General features: G+C 36.6%; 1 protein-coding gene across 1 annotated transcript; it reads right to left on the bottom strand.

Annotated features, from left to right (window-relative positions):
• On the bottom strand, nucleotides 1-25,351 carry LOC129443423 (MAM and LDL-receptor class A domain-containing protein 1-like). Its single transcript, XM_073858376.1, has 37 exons — nucleotides 25,173-25,351; nucleotides 25,006-25,046; nucleotides 22,669-22,755; nucleotides 21,490-21,737; nucleotides 20,363-20,444; nucleotides 19,885-20,243; nucleotides 18,971-19,526; nucleotides 17,556-17,752; nucleotides 17,043-17,418; nucleotides 12,913-13,201; nucleotides 12,204-12,469; nucleotides 11,959-12,015; nucleotides 11,741-11,878; nucleotides 11,339-11,595; nucleotides 10,671-10,755; nucleotides 10,152-10,229; nucleotides 8,393-8,530; nucleotides 8,051-8,307; nucleotides 7,762-7,846; nucleotides 7,506-7,640; nucleotides 6,718-6,855; nucleotides 6,376-6,632; nucleotides 6,087-6,171; nucleotides 5,831-5,965; nucleotides 5,041-5,178; nucleotides 4,699-4,955; nucleotides 4,410-4,494; nucleotides 4,154-4,288; nucleotides 3,365-3,502; nucleotides 3,023-3,279; nucleotides 2,734-2,818; nucleotides 2,478-2,612; nucleotides 1,689-1,826; nucleotides 1,347-1,603; nucleotides 1,058-1,142; nucleotides 802-936; nucleotides 1-149 (listed from the first exon to the last, which is right to left on the bottom strand). The coding sequence occupies exons 1-37, from the start codon at nucleotides 25,247-25,249 to the stop codon at nucleotides 1-3; spliced, it is 6,417 nt and encodes a 2,138-aa protein (XP_073714477.1). The 5' UTR covers nucleotides 25,250-25,351.
• Between the last annotated feature and the right edge of the window lie 257 nt (nucleotides 25,352-25,608).

Genomic DNA, 25,608 nt, shown 5'->3' with positions numbered 1-25,608 from the left:
TCAGGACCCACTTCCTGTTGTGTGGTCAGAGGAGGGGCCAGTCATCAAAGAGGGGGTGGAGCCTGTGTGTCTTGTCCAATCAAAAGCATCAGTCGGCATCTGACTCCAAGCGCAGATATCACCGTCAAAATCACAGTTCAGGCTACAAACTGTTGAAAGAAAAAACGCAATCACCATTCCAAGTAGTTAACAGCAGTCTGCTTAACCAAGAATAGAAGGTCGGATTAATAGCCGTTTGGCCAAGACCCATTTATGTGGCTGAATGTACAGTAAATGGAAGAGAAAATGCATAAAGTGACAAGGTGTAAAAAGGCCTTTTATTGTCTGTTGGAATGTTAAAAAATGTTTATTGTTAAATAATGTCAAAAAAAAAAATATAGTAAAAAAGCACGTTCTGAAAATGTAACTTTGCAACAGTGAAAAAGATGTCAAAATATTTAGGGAAATGAAAAGGCCAAGATTTTTTTCTTGCATTCCTACTATTTCAAACAACAGCACCTGTTACAATAAAAGTCTGATTTCTATAGACCCAGCTAACAGAAAAAAGTTTTAAAAACACTCAATGAGGTCTTTGATGCTGAATATAACACTGATCACCATAATGGTGACTTTAAATGAAACAAAGCATCAACATCTAAACATAATAAGTGAATTGTGTTTGTTTTCTAAATAAATATTTTTTAAAAACATTCAGAAATAATGTTTTATAACATTTTTAAAATAATAAAAAAATTACATAGAAATATACATTTTTAACAGTGCTTAAAGTGCAGTCTGTGATATATTTATATCTATACATACCTGCACTTCCACCACCTGAGGTGGTAGTTGTTATGGGCGCAGTTGTGGTTTCGATGGGTCTGGTTGTAGTTGGGGTAGGTCTGGTTGTAGTTGGGATGGGTCCGGGTGGCAATGAGACTCCAGGGTTTGGTAAATCTGAAGAAAATACAGGGTTTAACCAGATGTCAAGAACACTTTTGTTAAAGTTGCATGTGAGCAATCACTCTGTTAATTAAATGAAACAGAGTTTTTTTAAAGCTCAAATGTAAAAACATACCATTACAGGTTCCTCTGTGTAGAGAGACATCATCAATGGAAACATCTGACAGAGATGTGCTTCCTCTACGTCCCTCAAAGATCACCTAAAAGATTGATCACATTTAAAGATTTTGACACATTTCTTCATACACCACACATAAATGATTTTAGCATAGTAACACATCATGTCCCATAAAACACTATGAACATTTACAGAAAAACTACAAGCCTGCTTTGATTAATTTAAAACATCACTGATGGGAGCATTATTTTGTTTATTTTTATGTAATCCTCAAACCTTCACTGACCTGAAACTTCCCTGTTGGTGTCAGGTCCACCCGTGCACGGTACCACATGTCTCCCTGGTTTTCTCTCTTCTTCCACACCTCTTTGGCCACATTTCCCTGCAGATGGTAGACGCTCAGTCCCATGGTGTTACCGGAACCGTACATGTGGTACCAAAACTGAAGACACTGATTTTGAATGTCAGTGCACTCTGAACTGATGATACGTGCCGTGTCACCATAACTAGCACTATCACCCTCGATGTACATGTAGAAACCACCTAGACATTTACATCAGGACAATCACTTTAGAAATCAACATAACAAATGTATCGATCGTTTTTCAGTAAAGAAATCAGGACCCACTTCCTGTTGTGTGGTCAGAGGAGGGGCCAGTCATCAAAGAGGGGGTGGAGCCTGTGTGTCTTGTCCAATCAAAAGCATCAGTCGGCATCTGACTCCAAGCGCAGATATCACCGTCAAAATCACAGTTCAGGCTACAAACTGTTGAAAGAAAAAACGCAATCACCATTCCAAGTAGTTAACAGCAGTCTGCTTAACCAAGAATAGAAGGTCGGATTAATAGCCGTTTGGCCAAGACCCATTTATGTGGCTGAATGTACAGTAAATGGAAGAGAAAATGCATAAAGTGACAAGGTGTAAAAAGGCCTTTTATTGTCTGTTGGAATGTTAAAAAATGTTTATTGTTAAATAATGTCAAAAAAAATATATAGTAAAAAAGCACGTTCTGAAAATGTAACTTTGCAACAGTGAAAAAGATGTCAAAATATTTAGGGAAATGAAAAGGCCAAGATTTTTTTCTTGCATTCCTACTATTTCAAACAACAGCACCTGTTACAATAAAAGTCTGATTTCTATAGACCCAGCTAACAGAAAAAAGTTTTAAAAACACTCAATGAGGTCTTTGATGCTGAATATAACACTGATCACCATAATGGTGACTTTAAATGAAACAAAGCATCAACATCTAAACATAATAAGTGAATTGTGTTTGTTTTCTAAATAAATATTTTTTAAAAACATTCAGAAATAATGTTTTATAACATTTTTAAAATAATAAAAAAATTACATAGAAATATACATTTTTAACAGTGCTTAAAGTGCAGTCTGTGATATATTTATATCTATACATACCTGCACTTCCACCACCTGAGGTGGTAGTTGTTATGGGCGCAGTTGTGGTTTCGATGGGTCTGGTTGTAGTTGGGGTAGGTCTGGTTGTAGTTGGGATGGGTCCGGGTGGCAATGAGACTCCAGGGTTTGGTAAATCTGAAGAAAATACAGGGTTTTACCAGATGTCAAGAACACTTTTGTTAAAGTTGCATGTGAGCAATCACTCTGTTAATTAAATGAAACAGAGTTTTTTTAAAGCTCAAATGTAAAAACATACCATTACAGTTTCCTCTGTGTAGAGAGACATCATCAATGGAAACATCTGACAGGGATGTGCTTCCTCTACGTCCCTCAAAGATCACCTAAAAGATTGATCACATTTAAAGATTTTGACACATTTCTTCATACACCACACATAAATGATTTTAGCATAGTAACACATCATGTCCCATAAAACACTATGAACATTTACAGAAAAACTACAAGCCTGCTTTGATTAATTTAAAACATCACTGATGGGAGCATTATTTTGTTTATTTTTATGTAATCCTCAAACCTTCACTGACCTGAAACTTCCCTGTTGGTGTCAGGTCCACCCGTGCACGGTACCACATGTCTCCCTGGTTTTCTCTCTTCTTCCACACCTCTTTGGCCACATTTCCCTGCAGATGGTAGACGCTCAGTCCCATGGTGTTACCGGAACCGTACATGTGGTACCAAAACTGAAGACACTGATTTTGAATGTCAGTGCACTCTGAACTGATGATACGTGCCGTGTCACCATAACTAGCACTATCACCCTCGATGTACATGTAGAAACCACCTAGACATTTACATCAGGACAATCACTTTAGAAATCAACATAACAAATGTATCGATCGTTTTTCAGTAAAGAAATCAGGACCCACTTCCTGTTGTGTGGTCAGAGGAGGGGCCAGTCATCAAAGAGGGGGTGGAGCCTGTGTGTCTTGTCCAATCAAAAGCATCAGTCGGCATCTGACTCCAAGCGCAGATATCACCGTCAAAATCACAGTTCAGGCTACAAACTGTTGAAAGAAAAAACGCAATCACCATTCCAAGTAGTTAACAGCAGTCTGCTTAACCAAGAATAGAAGGTCGGATTAATAGCCGTTTGGCCAAGACCCATTTATGTGGCTGAATGTACAGTAAATGGAAGAGAAAATGCATAAAGTGACAAGGTGTAAAAAGGCCTTTTATTGTCTGTTGGAATGTTAAAAAATGTTTATTGTTAAATAATGTCAAAAAAAATATATAGTAAAAAAGCACGTTCTGAAAATGTAACTTTGCAACAGTGAAAAAGATGTCAAAATATTTAGGGAAATGAAAAGGCCAAGATTTTTTTCTTGCATTCCTACTATTTCAAACAACAGCACCTGTTACAATAAAAGTCTGATTTCTATAGACCCAGCTAACAGAAAAAAGTTTTAAAAACACTCAATGAGGTCTTTGATGCTGAATATAACACTGATCACCATAATGGTGACTTTAAATGAAACAAAGCATCAACATCTAAACATAATAAGTGAATTGTGTTTGTTTTCTAAATAAATATTTTTTAAAAACATTCAGAAATAATGTTTTATAACATTTTTAAAATAATAAAAAAATTACATAGAAATATACATTTTTAACAGTGCTTAAAGTGCAGTCTGTGATATATTTATATCTATACATACCTGCACTTCCACCACCTGAGGTGGTAGTTGTTATGGGCGCAGTTGTGGTTTCGATGGGTCTGGTTGTAGTTGGGGTAGGTCTGGTTGTAGTTGGGATGGGTCCGGGTGGCAATGAGACTCCAGGGTTTGGTAAATCTGAAGAAAATACAGGGTTTTACCAGATGTCAAGAACACTTTTGTTAAAGTTGCATGTGAGCAATCACTCTGTTAATTAAATGAAACAGAGTTTTTTTAAAGCTCAAATGTAAAAACATACCATTACAGTTTCCTCTGTGTAGAGAGACATCATCAATGGAAACATCTGACAGGGATGTGCTTCCTCTACGTCCCTCAAAGATCACCTAAAAGATTGATCACATTTAAAGATTTTGACACATTTCTTCATACACCACACATAAATGATTTTAGCATAGTAACACATCATGTCCCATAAAACACTATGAACATTTACAGAAAAACTACAAGCCTGCTTTGATTAATTTAAAACATCACTGATGGGAGCATTATTTTGTTTATTTTTATGTAATCCTCAAACCTTCACTGACCTGAAACTTCCCTGTTGGTGTCAGGTCCACCCGTGCACGGTACCACATGTCTCCCTGGTTTTCTCTCTTCTTCCACACCTCTTTGGCCACATTTCCCTGCAGATGGTAGACGCTCAGTCCCATGGTGTTACCGGAACCGTACATGTGGTACCAAAACTGAAGACACTGATTTTGAATGTCAGTGCACTCTGAACTGATGATACGTGCCGTGTCACCATAACTAGCACTATCACCCTCGATGTACATGTAGAAACCACCTAGACATTTACATCAGGACAATCACTTTAGAAATCAACATAACAAATGTATCGATCGTTTTTCAGTAAAGAAATCAGGACCCACTTCCTGTTGTGTGGTCAGAGGAGGGGCCAGTCATCAAAGAGGGGGTGGAGCCTGTGTGTCTTGTCCAATCAAAAGCATCAGTCGGCATCTGACTCCAAGCGCAGATATCACCGTCAAAATCACAGTTCAGGCTACAAACTGTTGAAAGAAAAAACGCAATCACCATTCCAAGTAGTTAACAGCAGTCTGCTTAACCAAGAATAGAAGGTCGGATTAATAGCCGTTTGGCCAAGACCCATTTATGTGGCTGAATGTACAGTAAATGGAAGAGAAAATGCATAAAGTGACAAGGTGTAAAAAGGCCTTTTATTGTCTGTTGGAATGTTAAAAAATGTTTATTGTTAAATAATGTCAAAAAAAAAAATATAGTAAAAAAGCACGTTCTGAAAATGTAACTTTGCAACAGTGAAAAAGATGTCAAAATATTTAGGGAAATGAAAAGGCCAAGATTTTTTTCTTGCATTCCTACTATTTCAAACAACAGCACCTGTTACAATAAAAGTCTGATTTCTATAGACCCAGCTAACAGAAAAAAGTTTTAAAAACACTCAATGAGGTCTTTGATGCTGAATATAACACTGATCACCATAATGGTGACTTTAAATGAAACAAAGCATCAACATCTAAACATAATAAGTGAATTGTGTTTGTTTTCTAAATAAATATTTTTTAAAAACATTCAGAAATAATGTTTTATAACATTTTTAAAATAATAAAAAAATTACATAGAAATATACATTTTTAACAGTGCTTAAAGTGCAGTCTGTGATATATTTATATCTATACATACCTGCACTTCCACCACCTGAGGTGGTAGTTGTTATGGGCGCAGTTGTGGTTTCGATGGGTCTGGTTGTAGTTGGGGTAGGTCTGGTTGTAGTTGGGATGGGTCCGGGTGGCAATGAGACTCCAGGGTTTGGTAAATCTGAAGAAAATACAGGGTTTAACCAGATGTCAAGAACACTTTTGTTAAAGTTGCATGTGAGCAATCACTCTGTTAATTAAATGAAACAGAGTTTTTTTAAAGCTCAAATGTAAAAACATACCATTACAGGTTCCTCTGTGTAGAGAGACATCATCAATGGAAACATCTGACAGAGATGTGCTTCCTCTACGTCCCTCAAAGATCACCTGAAAGATTGATCACATTTAAAGATTTTGACACATTTCTTCATACACCACACATAAATGATTTTAGCATAGTAACACATCATGTCCCATTAAACACTATGAACATTTACAGAAAAACTACAAGCCTGCTTTGATTAATTTAAAACATCACTGATGGGAGCATTATTTTGTTTATTTTTATGTAATCCTCAAACCTTCACTGACCTGAAACTTCCCTGTTGGTGTCAGGTCCACCCGTGCACGGTACCACATGTCTCCCTGGTTTTCTCTCTTCTTCCACACCTCTTTGGCCACATTTCCCTGCAGATGGTAGACGCTCAGTCCCATGGTGTTACCGGAACCGTACATGTGGTACCAAAACTGAAGACACTGATTTTGAATGTCAGTGCACTCTGAACTGATGATACGTGCCGTGTCACCATAACTAGCACTATCACCCTCGATGTACATGTAGAAACCACCTAGACATTTACATCAGGACAATCACTTTAGAAATCAACATAACAAATGTATCGATCGTTTTTCAGTAAAGAAATCAGGACCCACTTCCTGTTGTGTGGTCAGAGGAGGGGCCAGTCATCAAAGAGGGGGTGGAGCCTGTGTGTCTTGTCCAATCAAAAGCATCAGTCGGCATCTGACTCCAAGCGCAGATATCACCGTCAAAATCACAGTTCAGGCTACAAACTGTTGAAAGAAAAAACGCAATCACCATTCCAAGTAGTTAACAGCAGTCTGCTTAACCAAGAATAGAAGGTCGGATTAATAGCCGTTTGGCCAAGACCCATTTATGTGGCTGAATGTACAGTAAATGGAAGAGAAAATGCATAAAGTGACAAGGTGTAAAAAGGCTTTTATTGTCTGTTGGAATGTTAAAAAATGTTTATTGTTAAATAATGTCAAAAAAAATATATAGTAAAAAAGCACGTTCTGAAAATGTAACTTTGCAACAGTGAAAAAGATGTCAAAATATTTAGGGAAATGAAAAGGCCAAGATTTTTTTCTTGCATTCCTACTATTTCAAACAACAGCACCTGTTACAATAAAAGTCTGATTTCTATAGACCCAGCTAACAGAAAAAAGTTTTAAAAACACTCAATGAGGTCTTTGATGCTGAATATAACACTGATCACCATAATGGTGACTTTAAATGAAACAAAGCATCAACATCTAAACATAATAAGTGAATTGTGTTTGTTTTCTAAATAAATATTTTTTAAAAACATTCAGAAATAATGTTTTATAACATTTTTAAAATAATAAAAAAATTACATAGAAATATACATTTTTAACAGTGCTTAAAGTGCAGTCTGTGATATATTTATATCTATACATACCTGCACTTCCACCACCTGAGGTGGTAGTTGTTATGGGCGCAGTTGTGGTTTCGATGGGTCTGGTTGTAGTTGGGGTAGGTCTGGTTGTAGTTGGGATGGGTCCGGGTGGCAATGAGACTCCAGGGTTTGGTAAATCTGAAGAAAATACAGGGTTTAACCAGATGTCAAGAACACTTTTGTTAAAGTTGCATGTGAGCAATCACTCTGTTAATTAAATGAAACAGAGTTTTTTTAAAGCTCAAATGTAAAAACATACCATTACAGTTTCCTCTGTGTAGAGAGACATCATCAATGGAAACATCTGACAGGGATGTGCTTCCTCTACGTCCCTCAAAGATCACCTAAAAGATTGATCACATTTAAAGATTTTGACACATTTCTTCATACACCACACATAAATGATTTTAGCATAGTAACACATCATGTCCCATAAAACACTATGAACATTTACAGAAAAACTACAAGCCTGCTTTGATTAATTTAAAACATCACTGATGGGAGCATTATTTTGTTTATTTTTATGTAATCCTCAAACCTTCACTGACCTGAAACTTCCCTGTTGGTGTCAGGTCCACCCGTGCACGGTACCACATGTCTCCCTGGTTTTCTCTCTTCTTCCACACCTCTTTGGCCACATTTCCCTGCAGATGGTAGACGCTCAGTCCCATGGTGTTACCGGAACCGTACATGTGGTACCAAAACTGAAGACACTGATTTTGAATGTCAGTGCACTCTGAACTGATGATACGTGCCGTGTCACCATAACTAGCACTATCACCCTCGATGTACATGTAGAAACCACCTAGACATTTACATCAGGACAATCACTTTAGAAATCAACATAACAAATGTATCGATCGTTTTTCAGTAAAGAAATCAGGACCCACTTCCTGTTGTGTGGTCAGAGGAGGGGCCAGTCATCAAAGAGGGGGTGGAGCCTGTGTGTCTTGTCCAATCAAAAGCATCAGTCGGCATCTGACTCCAAGCGCAGATATCACCGTCAAAATCACAGTTCAGGCTACAAACTGTTGAAAGAAAAAACGCAATCACCATTTCAAGTAGTTAACAACAGCCGTTTTGAAAATGTAACTTTGCAACAGTGAAAAAGTTGTCAAAATATTTAGGGAAAAATGAAAAGGCCTTGCATCCCTACTATTTCAAACTACAGCACCTGTTACATTAATAGTCTGATTTCTTTAGACCCAGCTAACAGAACAAAGTTTTTAAAAACATTCAATGAGGTCTTTGATGCTGAATATATCACTGATCACCATAATGGTGACTTTAAATGAAACAAAACATCAAAACCTAATAAGTAAATTGTGTTTTCTAAAGAAATATTTTTACAAAACATTCAGAAATAATGTTTTATAACAGTTTTAAAATAATAACAATTTATATAAAATATACATTTTTAACGGTTCTTAAAGTTCAGTCTGTGATATATTTATATCTATACATACCTGCACCTCCACCATCTGAGGTTGTAGTTTTTATGGGTGCAGTTGTGGTTTCGATGGGTCTGGTTGTAGTTTGGATGGGTCCAGGTGGAGTTTGGATGGGTCCAGGTGGCAATGAGACTCCAGGGTTTGTTAAATCTGAAGAAAAAGTACAGCGTTTAACCAGATGTCAAGAACACTTTTGTTAAAGTTGCATGTGAAAAATCACTCTGTTAATTAAGTGGACAGAGTTTTTTTAAAGCTCAAATGTAGACATATACCATCACAGGTTCCTCTGTGTAGAGAGACATCATCAATGGAAACATCTGACAGGGATGTGCTTCCTCTACGTCCTTCAAAGATCACCTGGAACAGATCAATTACATATATAGAGTTTGACACATTTCTTCATATACCACACATAAATGATTTCAGCACAGTAATGCATCATGTCCCATAAAACACTCTGAACAGGATACATTTAAAGTAAAACTACAAGCCTGCTTTGATTACAATCAAACATCACTGATAGGAGCATTCGTTTTTTCATTTTTATGTAATCCTCAAACCTTCACTGACCTGGAACATGCCAGTTGGTCTCAGGTCCACCAGTGCACGGTACCACATGTCTCCCTGGTTTTCTCTTTGCATCCACACCTCTTTGGCCACATTTCCCTGCAGATGGTAGACACTCAGTCCCATGGTGCTACTGGAACCGTACATGTGGTACCAAAACTGAAGACACTGATTCTGAATGTCAGTGCACTCTGAACTGATGATACGTGCCGTGTCACCATAACTGGCACTATCACCCTCGATGTACATGTAGAAACCACCTAGACATTTACATCAGGAAAATCACACTTTAGAAATCAACTCAACATATATTGATCATTTTTTAGAAAAAGAAATCAGGACCCACTTCCTGTTGTGTGATCAGAGGAGGGGCCAGTCATTAAAGAGGGGGTGGAGCCTGTGTGTCTTGTCCAATCAAAAACATCAGTCGGTGTCTGAGTCCAACCGCATATATCTCTTTCAAAATTACAATTCAGACTACAAACTGTTGAAGGAGAAAGCAACAATTACTTATTAACAACAGTCTGCGTAACCAAGACATTAACTATGATTCATTTAAGTCCTGTTTTAAAATGTTTCACGTTTGACATAGAGTTTAACATCAGTGTTATCACGCGAAGCTTAATCTTACCTGGATGTGGATTGATTGAATTTGAAGTAGACAGAGGAGGTACCAAGGTGGTCGAGTCTTGATCTTCTATTGAAGTATCTGGCAATGTTTGAGATGAAATCAAAATTTTAAGACCAATGATATAGTATTAAATATTAAGTAACAATATAATATATAAAATTATAATTACACTAAGTGACAATATAATAGGAAAAGGAAGAAGAGCAATGCTTTTTACACTTCAGTGGTCCAATAAGTATTCAACAGCAATAAACGTTTCATATGGCAGTAAATATCCTCACAACATTATTATTTCTCAAAACTTTGACAAAGAATATTTTTTAAGGAACTGTACAGTTTCTTACTGTTATTCAAAAATGCACACATTATTCCGCATATGATTTGAATATTAGGCGAGAGTATTCATATAACGGCAATGAACTTTCCGGCCCTTTGCAACTCTAATAAAAACATATTCCCTTGTCGCTGATAATGCCAGAAAAAATATTTTGCTTCAAAAAAATTTGACACTACACATACCGTCACATCCACCATAAAATATTACCAGATCATCTATGGCCACATCTGAGCGAGGATCTGAACCCCTGATGCCCTCCACGATTATCTGAAACAAGCCATTTTAGAACATTAGCATGTGTTTTGCTATACATGTTAAGAAAAAACAATCATGCATCCATTAGACTGAAAACGTTTAAATCCCTTTTATCTCTCTAGAATGTATTAAAGGGGTCATGGCATGAAAATTTGACCTTTTCCATGTCTAAGTGCTATAATTGGGTTCCCAGTGTTTCAACCTAGAAAAAGATCAAACCAGTAACATAGTTTTTGTAAACCATTCTTTGCAAGCACGTGAAAAATTAGGTCATTGAAATTTGGCTCTCCTTATGATGTCATAAGGAGATCTTATTATGATAATACCGCCCCTTAATCTGCACTATCTAATCAGCTCATTTGCATTTTAAAAACAAATTACATGGTGTAATAAATTATCTGTATGGTATTTTGAGCTAAAACTTCGCATGTGTACTCTGGGGACACCAAAGATTTATTTTACATCTTAAAAAGTCTTGTGACATGGCCCCTTTAACATCAACAATTGGGCTCATTTGTTTGGGACGCGATAGCAAAGTAATGGGTTCAATTTCTAGAGGATACACTGTGTAAAATGTACCTTGAATGCTTTTTACCTGAAATGGTTCTTGTGGTTTGATTTCGACACTTCCTTGTAACCAGTGGTTGCCCTGATTGTTGGCTTTGGACCATATTTTGAGAGCACGCTTGTTCTCAAACAGGTAAATGTTGAGTGCCATAGCATTTGCCTGGCCGTACATGTGATACCAGAACTTCACACACTGCTTTCCTGAAGCGTAGCATGCAGGGCTCATGATGCGGGCTGAGTCACCTTGGACCACACTATCTCCCTCAATGTACATGTAGAAGCCATCTATATAAAGCAATCAAATAATTTTTATAACATTAGGTTGTATATCTATTGCAAAATCATATCTACATCGATCTATATATCTATAGAACTTTATGAGAAAGTTTAATCAGCATTTAATAAGCATCTTCAGGCCAAGTCAGCTTACTTCCTGTAGTGTGGTCATTGGTCGGCCCGGTGATATCTGATGGCGTTGATCCTGACCATCTAGTCCAATCAAAACTATCCTGGATGAGTTGTTGCCACCCGCATTCACCCTGGTCAAAATTACAGCTCCACGTGCAACCTGTGTGATGACAAGGACAGGGGATTAACAATAAACCCAAAGAAATAAATTGAGAAAATGAGCAACGAAGCACTGCTTACTTTCAGAAGATGAGGTTGGTTTAGATTCATCTGTTGGTTGGGGGGGAGGATCCAAATCTGTGTAAAAACATATAAATTTGGATGTTTATCTGTTGGATGGTGTTGCTGCCTACAATGCAAGGCAATCAAAGTTGATTTTTATACAAGATGATTTGCACTTGCATTTTCGTTATGAATGGAAGTCAATGGAGCACAAAGTGTGCCCGCCCCTTTAAGATATATTTATTTACATAATAAGCATTTACCACAGGAAGTGTGATTTCTCCAGTGTGTTAGAAACACTTCAGCTAACTGGCAGGCAGACACATAGTCCTCTAAAGAGTTGCAGAGCTGAGATTTATCCCCCTGATAAGTGCAGTAATCAGAAATGCAGCTGGTGACGTAGATCTGAGGTGGAACAAACCAATGACATTCAGCGAAAACATCACTAAACAGTGCACTGCACTCTTTAAATGCAACGTTCTCCAAATCAGGGTCACATGCAGGGGGGTCGGGAGATCCATTACTGCATCTGGAGAAAAATACACATCATTTAAATTAATTTTTTATGTATCATAATCATAACCAGGTCAGCAATAAAAGAATATAAAACAGAAGTCTGGAAAATATTTTGTAACTTTATGCCATACATATTATTTTATTATTGTAAGTGCATAATAAATGTATGCAATGGTACATAAAAATATATTTGTAATTTATATTAATATTTTGTTGAAAGCAGTATGCTAAACCATGAAGTTTTTTTATTGTAGTAACTCACATTGTTGATAGTAAAATTATTCTGTATCGACTGTAGTGAATTAAATATAAAAATAATATAATATAATAAAAAAATTAAAACCCCCCAGAAATAATGTTATTTGTTTTATCTATCATCCACTTCTGTTGAATATTAAATATCATTGTATGCTCTTTTTGAATGTGAAATAGAGGTTAAAATAAAATTATTCTTACGGCCAGTCAGTGTCGTGTGTATCCCAGCTGCTGCCGAACTCGTGCGGATGCGCTACTGTGTTGCCGTCGGGTGTTAAAAAGTCATCAAACTGACTTCCAGAGTAAGTACCGCACAAACCGCACATCATCCCCGTGTAGCGCTCATCCACCTGCACAAATAATCTCTGTTTTCCATCAAACAACAGCCGCAGACCGAAACTGGTGTCCAACTGAGCGTAAGGTCCTGACTGAGACAAACGAAATATCCCAAAGTCTGCAGGGAGATTGACTGGATTACCGTTAACGTGAAGGGAAACACAAGCAAAACACGGTCCAGGGTGAGAAACATCATGTTTTAGTTTTTCCCAAACTTTCACAATTCCCAATGCCCAATAGACGTCCCATCTGTGTACCATATTCTGTGTATTATTTAATAAAGCATGCTAATAAACTGTACTCATACTATACTTATGAGCATAGTGTGTAATGCTATTTATTTAAAATGTAGGCTATTGCAAACAAAAAATGTTGAGGTCAAAACGCAGCTTTATACAAATCTGTGTAAAGTCATTTCAGAGAATTGTTACTAAACACATTATAAAAGTTAGAAATGGATTGCTGAAACACATTACAAAAACGGATGCTCCTATTAGGATTTTTGCAACCGATACCGAGTACCGATTTCTTGTCTTGATGATCGGCCGATACCAATGCCCTATACTTATTCTTCAAGCTAACATGGTCTTGCTCTTTGATGACTGTAACTGTTACATTTAAAAAAATAAATAAAGTCATACCACAGATGTTGTCTTTGTTATATTACTTGCAGTAATTAGGTATATTATTATTTTAATAGAGAATTTAAATAAATACGATCAAATATTTCTTCTGCAAAGAGAAATTTAATATGCATTTAAAAGTCTTATGTCTGTTAAAGGTAATGAAATTAAACACTTTACAGTCTTCAGTGTGTGACTGAAATATACACGCATTCGTATAAAGTACAACAGTTCTTCAGTCATGAGCAGAGAGTGATTTTATTGAGAGATGAATTAGGTTACTGTAGCTTTAAGACTTGAGAGATATCGCTACGCACATGTGCATGGATGACAGGCTGTCTGTGTGCGCACGCATCGAGCAGCTGCGAGTAACATGAACGTTTAAACTGTCAAAACTTTAAAACGCATGCAAATAATAAACTTTTGGCATGTAGTTGCAATGTCCAAAATTGATGTGTTTTGTATACTCTGTTTGATGGAGATGTGAAGATGCATCGCGCTGTTAGGACCAGAGCGTGTCCATATAGAAAATAAATCTCTGTAAAGGCAGAAAAATTAATTCAAATTTGCAGGTCGCACATGAGCAACGGTTTGTAAAAATGCTCACACTACTTAAAAATTGTCTCCAATTGCATTCAGGAGCCCTATGATGACAAAAGTAAACAGAAATATCGGTTCATGAGATTGGTGATTGACCAATACCTCTCTGCGGTCGATCGATCGGAGCACTGTGAACTGTGTAGTACTGAATTGTCGACACCAGTTTTTCCACATTTTTGTCATCACAAATATTTGGGCGGGGTTAAAACTCTGGCTTGATGATGCACTGGAGCCACCTAGCATGGCCCCTTCCCTCAATACAATTGCTACAATCGCAAACCTCCATGCAGGCTGTAGCTTAAAGAGACATCAGCTTTATCACAAGTGGGTGTGGTTTCAGTGCAGAGAGTGGACACATCCCAGCATTTAAGAGCGTGTAGCCCTGCCTGTAAATTCAAATTTTTGATAACTTATTTTATTTACTTGTCGTTTTTTAAATCATTCAAATTTGGTTAATAGCACATTTTTGTCTGTGGTGTGACAAAATCCAGTTATTTATAAATGAAAAACGTAACACTTAAACTTAAGTTTAACCACAAACATTTGTGGCTTTTTTATTTGAGCTTTTATTTTGATAAATATATGGACACTGGAACTGTGCTGTGTGTACACATTACGAGTCTTTATTTAATTTGATTTAAATTTATATACCACGGTTTTATTGCACGGTTTTCTTTTCAATATTTGGATTAGTGTATTATCCAAAATTGTAGCATCCCAATAATTTTCGTCAAATTCCGGTTTGTACAGAACTATGGTTACTGTTATATTGTACTGTTATATTACTACTGTATGTGGTCTAGAAATAAAGTGAACACTGAATTATATTTTTGATAATGTTAATCCCAAAGCATTATTAATCATGACCGGAGGCTTTTATCTGTCAAAATGCAAAGTAGGCCAACAACAGTATCAGTCATCCATTGGTTGGCAGATTTGTTGATCTCTCGTATATGGGAAGGGCCAGTGTTGTATTGCTGATAAGAACTAAAGAGTATATGGGTCAAAAACGTGTCTATGAAGTCATACCCTCTCAAAAAACATACAGTATTGTTTGTCTGATTAGAAGTATCTAGTCATTATCAGGACTGTGTTAAAATCCTTAAATGTTATCATTAAGTAATAATGCTGAATGTTATAGGGGAACACCTTTCCCTTTACATTCTTGTAAATGTCTCATATTTCACTCACTGTAAACACAGATTATGGGTCATACATTTTTGATGGCAGCTCTTGCACACACACACACATGCTTAAAAATTATGGGAAGTGCCACGTGGGAAACAAATAAGCTACACTGACAACATTATGTGCCTGCAACTGGCAATAAAAATCTGCTAAATGTTAACTACATCTTCTGTATTGTGAGTAATAAAACAGAAATGAAATGGTTCTAGACTCTCAGTAATCACCAAACTCCTGTGCATTTAACTCTTTCACCACATTTACATGCATTATTCAATTATAATGAGATTTAGGCAACATTACCATAACACTTGTTACCCTAATGTAAACACAATACTTTGATCAAAACAATGCAATTAAATTCATAATTGCAGTAAGCTTAATTGTTAGGGATGCACCTATACAAAATTTTTGTGCTGATACTGATATTTGATTACTTAGAATGACATCTGCCAATACCAATAAAAACGGATAGTTTTGTTTTTTACTTCTTAAATTAAATTACGTCACCCTACAAACTGCAATTCGGTTGTCATTGACTTTGTGTACATGATCACCGATAATGTGATTATTTCCAATAATCAGAGTAAGGACTTAATCGCAGTAAGATGTATACATGACCTCTTCACTCCAGTTTACATGCAGTTTTTATTTTTCTGATTATTCACTAACAGAGACAGCTACTATAGAAACCGTTTGTAAATTTGTACGAGTTGAAAGTGGTAACTAAGGGGGGCGGGGTTTAGCGATAGGTCAATTGCATCTATTCTGCAGAAACCTTAGTGCATACTGAATGTACTTTTGTCGTGAACCTTAAGTGCACAATTTTCCTTGAATTCTATAAATCTTCTTACAGAGGCACTGCAAATATAAAAACACCAGCGTATACAACCTTTACAAATGCATTGCCATCATGTTTCTGTGTTCATCACAGTGCCGAATAATGAAATATGTCAATAAACAATAAAACAGTGGCCTGTAACACACCTACTTATAAGAAAAATGAAAATTGCATGTAAACAAGAGTGAAGAGATTTGCTGGAGTAATCTTACTCCGATTAAGTCCTTAGTACTATGATTATTGGAAATAATCACATTATTGGTGTGAATGCAAACATAGCCATTGATGGTCTGTGTCATCAGTTAGGTCACAAAGTATTTTAGTGATAGCTTCTTCAAACGGGATTCAAAAGTCATACCTGCAGAGTAAGTTTTAATTACCAAATGCCAACAAGCCTTTGCACACAATAGATCATTAAACTCGGATGCCGGTCCCTTAAAACCCCATTTTCTCAGACTATCAGTCCATGTTCTTGTTGGAAGTAAGGCATTAGTAAATATCTGGGCTGTAAACTAAAAAAAATTTGGTTTGATGCCATGTCAGAGTGACCCGAGAACTGAACAGCAAGGGTAACAAATACAACACAAAACGTCAGACTGTTCCAGGTTGAATCAACCCTGTTAGCATGCAGTATCTACATTTTAGATAAAAGATATTAACCAGGCTATTATAGTCTTGGGGCTTGTCTTTCTCAACCACCCAGAACTTCTTAGCAACCATCAAGCATTTAAAAACACTTACGTGAACCAGCTTGTTTTTTCTGATTGTGAGGTGAAAGCCTTCCATGTCAAGAGCTACTGAGTTAAGAGAAGACGTCGCAGAGTTCTCTCGCCCTTCATTTCTTGCGGTTATAGCGAACTGGTTGACGGTAGGCCCACATGTCTTTGCTATTGTGTAGTTACAGGTTCCCCAGAAAGAGTAGGCCTTGCCATCGAAGGTGATGTAATGAGGGTCGCCATAGACCCTACAGGTCACAGGGTTGGAGGGAAAGCAGCCTACGACTCCATCTTTAACCGAGCAGACTTCATCAGGCAGGCAGGAGACGGGTGAACAGCGAATGTTCCCGTTACCCAAACACTCGCACAATCTCTCACAGTTAGCCTCCATATATGTCTCTCTGATCTGAAGTGGACACAGAAGAAAACATTAAGACGTCCTTAAAATAATGATAGTATGATAGTATTACAATATCGCAGTGGAAATTATAAAGTGTATAATAATTTGTACATTTATATTTTAATTGATCTAAGCTGTCTTACCGCATAATGTTGTTCGTTTACCCAGCATCCACAGTCCTCAGCCGGCACACATGTTCCTCCACTGACTAAAAAGCCATCGTCACACTCACAGCGTTCCTCACATATCCCACAACCCCCTGCAGTATCCAGACTGGAGCAGATGTCATGGCAGCCGCTGGCACAGGCATTATAGTGGCTTTGAGGTCCACACACCAGAGCTACAACAGAAGGGAAATCCAACCGCATTAAATATCTGTTAGACAATGCCTTTGTGGTTTTGCTTCACAGAATTTACAGGTCAGACATGAAGAATAATAAGTGACCAGAGGGCTGTTTAGATGACAGTATTTTTAACCGAAGACTGTACCGTTTCTTTACACAACAACAGCGTTTTGGGGTTGAAAATACAAATCTGATAAAACAGTGACGTCATGCGCATGAGCAAATTTAGTCTAAAAGCATTCTGGATAATAACCAGAACAATAATGACGCACTTCAGTCGTGATTGTCTTTGTGCTATTTAACTTGACAAAATTTGTCTTTGTCGTGATTCTTTGTAGTTATTGCTCTGTAGACAAATGCATATCTCCTAGTATTTCTTTACAAGGTAAAATCACCATTAGAGACTTCAGTTGGGCAGCAACGATATTTTCCTTGTGTTTTGTACCGTCATGTGGATGGAAAATTCATATAAAAATCATATGCAGATTACATTATGCAAAGTAAAACTAGGCATTGCTCTCTCCATATATGGTTGTTTCGGAAAGGAGATAAGGTGGAGATAAACGTACGCACATTGTTTTGCTACTGGGATTTATATAGGGAATTTTGCGAGTTGAATAAGCTCTACGATTTTATTATGCAAACTGCAGAGTATGGTTTTATCAACTACTTTCAACCCACAGTTTGTAAGAAAAATGTGTTCAAGGTATTGCACTTGAAATAAAATTATCTATGGGACCAAAAAAACTAAACTTATATAATTTTTACATCGTTTTAAGCATAAATAGTAAAGATTTGTGCTATATTGATTCATGTAAGGGCATTAACAAAAATGCAAGCTTTTCATCTTTCAAACCCATCAGTGCAGTCGCCCTATAGACTCCCATATTAAGTGCAATACTTTTAATTTAGTTTGAGGGAAAGTTAAACTAAAACATTCCTTTGAATTTTTTTATCAGTTTTAAGTCACAATAGCAATAGCCAAAAATATATTGTATTTGTCAAAATTATTGTTTTTCTTCCATGCCAAAAATCATTATGATATTAAGTAAAGATCATGTTCTTCAAAGATATTTTGTAAATTTCCTATCATAAATATATCAAAACTTTATTTTTGTTAGTAGCTGCAGTTGCTAAGGATTTTCTCAATATTTAGATTTTTTTCACCCTCAGATTTCAGATTTTACGGTCACAAATAATCAGCAAATACGTACGACAGAACGTTGAGTTCCTCCAGGCAGAAACGGTGATCCCGGCCTTATTGCATGCATCAATGAAGGTTTGTATGGTATTGCAGAGAGCTTCAGGATCACCTTCAGTTGTGCACATATGAAACATGCAGCTTTGGAGAAAGTTGTCTATATTGAGGACTGATGAACACTCTGCGAATGGCCCCTGTCTGGATGTTAGCACCCCGCAGTAATGATCACTGGCATACTCTTTCTCTTCTGGCTCTGTACACACTCTTGGTGGGATCGGGTCCTTGCACTCAGCATCAGCCAACCATCTCTCACCCAAAATACGTCCGTCTTCCACCTGTGAGCCGTTTGGGTCCATGAACTCATCCTCTGTCAGCTGGTTAAAGTTTCCGCACATCCCGCAGACTCTGTTGGAGTAACTGCTGGGCAGGGTGACCTGAACTGTGCCAGATCTAGTGTACAAGACAGACATTTGGAAGTCTGTGTGAAGGGCCACAACATCACCCTGGGCTTCAATGATGACTGCATTTCCTTTGAGGTGTAACGGGAGATTCATCCAAATTCCATTTACCTGATTTAGACAACAACAGTGTCATGCAGCAACTATCATATGCAAACAGATTTAGATCTTAACTTAGAACGTTCTCTACCAAATAGTTAAAAGGCCTTGTAAGGGATGTTAGCAAGACTTAGTGGATTAACTAGCATGGCTTTTTTGTAAAACTGGTTGGCCAAATATGTTTTGCATCTTTGCAATACTGTCTCAAAAGACAAAAAAACATGAATTCATGCATATGGCAGACGCTTTAATCCAAATCAACTAGGTATGACCCTTTGCGTTGCTAATGCAATGCTCTACCAGTTGAGCTACAGGAACGCAGGTTATTTTTGCAGTGATATCTCATTGATGTATAACGTGAATAGCTTACCATGACTCTACTCCTTTCTCTTCTTAGCATGGCCACTCTTAGACCCTCCATGATGATGTTCACCTGCTGAACAGAGGCAACGGGCAAGTCTCCCCTCTTCTCATTCCTCACCTCTACAGAAAACTCTGGAAGCAACTCAGATTTATCGCAGACCCTTGACAAGATGTATGTACAGGGGCCTTCAAAGTGGAAGCTGACGCCATCAAATGTAGTGTAATGTGGATCAGAGGCCACATGGCAGGTGCCAAATCCAGAGTCCTTGGACGGCGGGATGTGAGCACAGGTGAGTTGCTTGTCTGTGCAGGTACAGAGAGTAGTTTCATCCGGCCAAAATTCAGCCCCTGGCTGGCATTGGATCCCTGTGGATGATTGAGGGGAGGGGGGTTTTATGAAGTAAACTCAGTGTCTTTTTGGTTGGTCAGAGAATTAACAACATATGCAGAATAATTGGTCATAATCATTAGGGTAGGTCACGTACCACATTGTCCCCTCCGTATTCCAATTCTGTTGAAGGCGGGCTCATCGTACTTTTGCAGACCTTGTGATAGCTCAAAAATAACCTGTAAGAGATCAGAGATTCATTCTCAAGACCAGAATGCCATTGTACTAGGGATGCACAATACAACATTTCTGTGCCAATACCAATATTCAGTTCCTTTGAATGACATCTACCGATAACAATATTCAGTTACTTTGAATGACATCTACCGATAACAATATTCAGTTACTTCGAATGACATCTACCGATACGATAGATATCCCGATAGTTTTCTTTTCAGTCCTTGTTTCAAGTTATTATGCCCTGATATTCTCATAGTGCAGAGCTTACAAATATATATATATATATATATATATATATATATATATATATATATATATATATATATATATATATATATATATATATATATATATAAGAAACGTTTGTAACCAAACCGATCACAGACCCCATTCACTCCCATAGTAGGTAAAAAGAATACTATGGAAGTGAATGGGGCTCATGAATGGTTAGGTTGCAAACATTCCTCAAAATATCTTCCCTCGTGTTCATCAGAACAAAGAAATTTATACAGGTTTGTAACCACATGAGAGTGCGTAAATGATGACAGAATTTTCATTTGGCTGAACTTTAAATGCTATGCAATAAAAAAATGGGTGCACCTAACTTTTATGCTGGTGCACCTAAGAAAAAAAGTTTGGCACACCAGTGCGACCAGTGCAAAAAGTTAGTCTAGAGCCCTGCAGCCCCTTGGGTTGTAATTTAACCTATACTGGGTTGTTGGGTTGTTTAATCCATTGTTGTGCATACTGTAATAGAAGTAAATGGTAACTGTGGATGTCCATTACTTGTGCAACAGGTTTTCATTTGCATTACCCTCAAAAAATACTCATATGGGTTTGAAACAACATGAAGGTGAGAAAGCGAAGACAGAAATGTTTGCAGTGTTTTGTTGAGGTGGCAAGCAATCTTAACATACAGTTCAGAAAGCAATCACAGAAACAACATCAGAGAATTGTACTATAAAATAATCTCAAACATTGAAACATGGTCTGCTGTCTTTTATCACACAGCAAACTTTTTACTGTTTCTTTAAATTGCTGTACCTGTGCGCTTTCGTCCGGGTGGGCCGTCAATGGGACGAAGACTTGTCTCCAGTCTCCATTCACAGCACTGTCTGAGCTCCAGAGCAATGTCTGCTGAATACCTTCTGTTAGAAAAACTTTGAGCTCAGCACTCTTCTGACTGGGTTTGTGATACCAGAACTCCAGACAAGAGTCAACCGAGATGTTCAGAAGGCCGCTCTTCAAATGAAATGCAGGATGGATGTCTTGAGAGGGAATGTTTACTTCTGCTGTACACAAAAAGAAAGTGTGACTGTTATATCACGTTTCTACCTGCCATAAAACCATAGCTGGAGCAGATGCTTGGCATTCACACTGTAACAGCTCGCATTACCACTGAAAATTAAGCTTAATTCACTACGACACCAATTACCAGAATCACTTGTTGCTGTATTATATTATATTGTTAGATGTTATATTTTATTACTTCGCCGCTTGCGCACAAAAGGGAGATATGAGCGGGTAATTTGGAAAATCTTTGCTTTTTCATTCAAAACTTAGCCAGCAAGATTTCTGATTCTGACCCAGGATATGTAGACAGTTGTGTGTGTGTGTGTGTGTGTGTGTGTGTGTGTGTGTGTGTGTGTGTGTGTGTGTGTGTGTGTGTGTGTGTGTGTGTGGTTTTAGATTGGGGTCCCGCTTTGTTGGAAAGAGCGAGAGAAGAAAGAGCTTGTGTCAATGGTGCTTATAAATCCAATATTTTTTTCTTAATAAAAGTTTAGCGCTTTTCTCAAATGTTGTAATTAGTACTCTTGTACGAGGTTAATACTGATTTAATGTTGATACTGATTTTAGGAATTGGTTGGATTTGAAAAGCTGCTCAGTTTGCTGGAGATATAATCTGTATACAGTAGGTTAATACATACTGTTTACTTTTTGTTGCAAGGATTTGGTCATACTGTAGATTGCTCATAGATTGGCCATAGTTCATAGATTGACCTTGAAATACACACTGTTGTAAACATTTATGTGCAAAGACTCTGAACTTTGCTTCACAAAAGCATTTTTGTGCTTTGCTACTACAAAAGCGGGAGGTCAAGTTATTTTGAACAAACCTGCTGTGTGCTTTTAGACACCAATTAACCGTCTCTAGAGTAAACAGATAAGCAAATAATGTAATGGAGTAACTATCTCTGTACAGTTTTATTTTAGTATTGTTACCTGTTCCCATCTGTGTGCCAAGTCCATCAGTGGTCCAATCGCAGAGTGATGCCAAATCACTGCCAAAATCACATTTTGTGAAATAATCTGCAACACAGGGGAAAAATTAAAAGACAACAAAAACTAAAGTGGAGAGTGTACAATGTAAAAAAAATCAAGTACATAGATTTAATAAAATAAAATGAACAATTCTATTTAAAAATAATACTTTTTGTTTTTAAACAAATTTTCACTTTAAATAACAGATTTAAAAAAAATGAAATCTACTAATTTTGTTGTAAATATTATAATCATTCTAAATGAACACATTACTGAATAAATTCAACCTAAAATTTTCATGTTTAATCCACTAAAATTTGTAAGAAGGAAATTTCCTTTGAGGTTTTGTAAGCACATGAATGATTTTTGACATAACTACTTCTGCAATGGATTTGTAGTTTCTAGCATGCTTTGCATGGGACTGCATTTAGGGAGTAAATTTTGAAATAAAATGCCATTTTATGTTTTTTTCCCACTAAAAATAAAGACTTTATTGTTTGTGTTTAATGTTAATTTATCTTTGAGATTTAGAAAACTTTCAGTTTTGCTTTGAGCTTTGTGGTTACCACACTAAAAAAAATGATTAATTCAATTTACTCATTTTTTTAAGATAAGTGGTTGCAATCAATTTATTTAAGCCACATTTAAACAAAAGTTTTTATTTTATTATTTTTTCAATGTTTTTTGTTTAAATTTAGCTTAAACAAATTGATTGCAACCACCTACCCCAAACAACTGAGTAAATTGAATGAATATATTTTTCAGTGCATTATTCAGAAGTTTGTGTTTAAACTGTAGTGGCACAATAATCATCATCATGATTTGCAATAACTGCTAATGCCACACTGTAAAAACAAAATGCAGCAGAAAGTTAAACAACAAAATAGTATAGTCACAGAATATTTTGCCCATTTTTCCGTGTCATTATCACGGATCTCCCCATTTTCTGTGTCTGTACCATGGACTTTCTTTTCGGTGTCAGTTTCACGTATTGGTTACTCAATTGTTTTTCTTATTTTTAAACCATTTTTGAGTGGGTTTTGGGTTAGATTTTGGGGCTTGGGATATATGTCACTTTAACTATTGGTTTATACATTTTTTTTCCGAATTTTTAAACAATTGACGCCTGATGTTAGTGTTAGAGTTGGGTTTGTGTTAGGATGTCATTTTATGTTACAGAAAGTCGTTCTAACCCAAAACCAAGTTGATAATGGTAAGAAAATAGAAAAAACAATTGATTAACCAATACGTGAAACTGACACGAAAAAAGAAAGTCTGTGGAAAATATTCTGTGACTATAACACGGTGATCAGGTTGAGTTAAAACAACTTGGTTTTGCAAGTCAATTTAATATACTATTAAGTTTTGACCTGTGAATAGTTGACATAACTTATACAACTATTAAAATTGTTCAACCTAATTTAAAGTAGTGCAGTCTCTCCTTAAAAATGTTACTGTAGTTATGCAGCTGTTTGCCAGTAACTTACTGTAGATTTAAATTGATGTTATTTACTGACACCAGTTTGTGTTAAATGAACATTAAACATTAACAAGTCTTTGTCTTTACAGAATAAAACTAAAATAACAGCCTCATGAAAAGCATTCTGGGAAAAAACTTTTTCCCTTTTTTTCTTCAGATTTTGGTTCCCAGAATGCTTTGCATGAGGCTGTTATTTTAGTTTTATGCTGTAAAGATAAAGACTTGTTAATGTTAAATGTGTATGTAACTTTAAACAAACTGTTGCAAGTAAATAACATACATTTAAATCTACAGTAAGTTACTGGCAAGCAGCTGCCAAGAATACTGTAATTTCTACAGAATATTTTTACATTGGCATATTGTGTTATGTAAAAATAAAGTTGACTGGTTTTCTTATATAAGTATTAATTATATATTTTTTTCAGTTAAAGTAAGTTTTTTCACCTTAAATATTTTATGTAAAGTGTTAACAATTAAATTAGGCAAGTTTAATTAAAAAATAAACCTTAAAACATACTTTTAAAAAATATTATGTGCGATATTGTTACCAAACTTTTTAAAGAAGATATCACATAATTTTTACAGTGTAAGAATTTAATCAACCCAGTTGAATCAAACCAAAAACACAGTTCTGTTTTGATTTGTTATAACAGATGTTTGTGTCCTAAGTCAGTGTTGCGAGAAATTGGTCATATTGCTTTGAAACTGTGATATCATGCTTTCTGACAGCTCTGTTTGGCACTGCAGCTTTTTCAATTTTAGTTCCTTAAATGTAACCTTTTAAAGAAAAATACTTTTAAAATCGATATAATTCTTACCCGCATTTGACCTCCTATTGGGAAGAGCAAGTGAGACATATCTGCAGACGAGAAACAGAAAGAGTAACATTAATGAAAGTGCTAAGATACAGATCACAGAATAACGACTGTGCCACGTTTGTAGACCTGGCACATTTTTAAAGAAAATGAAAGAGTCGACAACCTACCCAGAATAAGCCTCCGTGTTAAGGGTGCATAAGAAAGTCACTACGCATAGTAACTTCAGATGCGTGTCTCCTGGCATTCTGCCGCAGGGTCTCGTTTGTGATTCCTTTGGTTTTCAGCTTTGCTTGGTCTATATTGTACCACCTGCTCTTATCTGAGGATTATGTGAAGGGTTTGAATGTGCTGGGTGTTATGAAGGTGGTGGATGTGCACCGTTGACCTTGAGGGGGTGTGGCTTGACAGCGGGGTTGTGATGTATTGTTACGGTAACAGAGAGGCGTTGGACTGCTGATATGGTTTACTGTACTTTATTTTCCATAGTTTTAGTAGCACCCAGGCTCATATCGAAGTCTGTTTGTACGTGCAAGACATGGATACAAACAAGCAAACTTCTAAAAGTGTGAATGCATTAATAAAATATCAAAGAAGGTATACATG

Source organism: Misgurnus anguillicaudatus, chromosome 2 (genome assembly GCF_027580225.2).
Source record: "Misgurnus anguillicaudatus chromosome 2, ASM2758022v2, whole genome shotgun sequence".
Classification (NCBI taxonomy): domain Eukaryota; kingdom Metazoa; phylum Chordata; class Actinopteri; order Cypriniformes; family Cobitidae; genus Misgurnus; species Misgurnus anguillicaudatus.
Note: the sequence above shows the minus strand (reverse complement) of the source record. Positions and strands in the feature narration are given on the sequence as shown.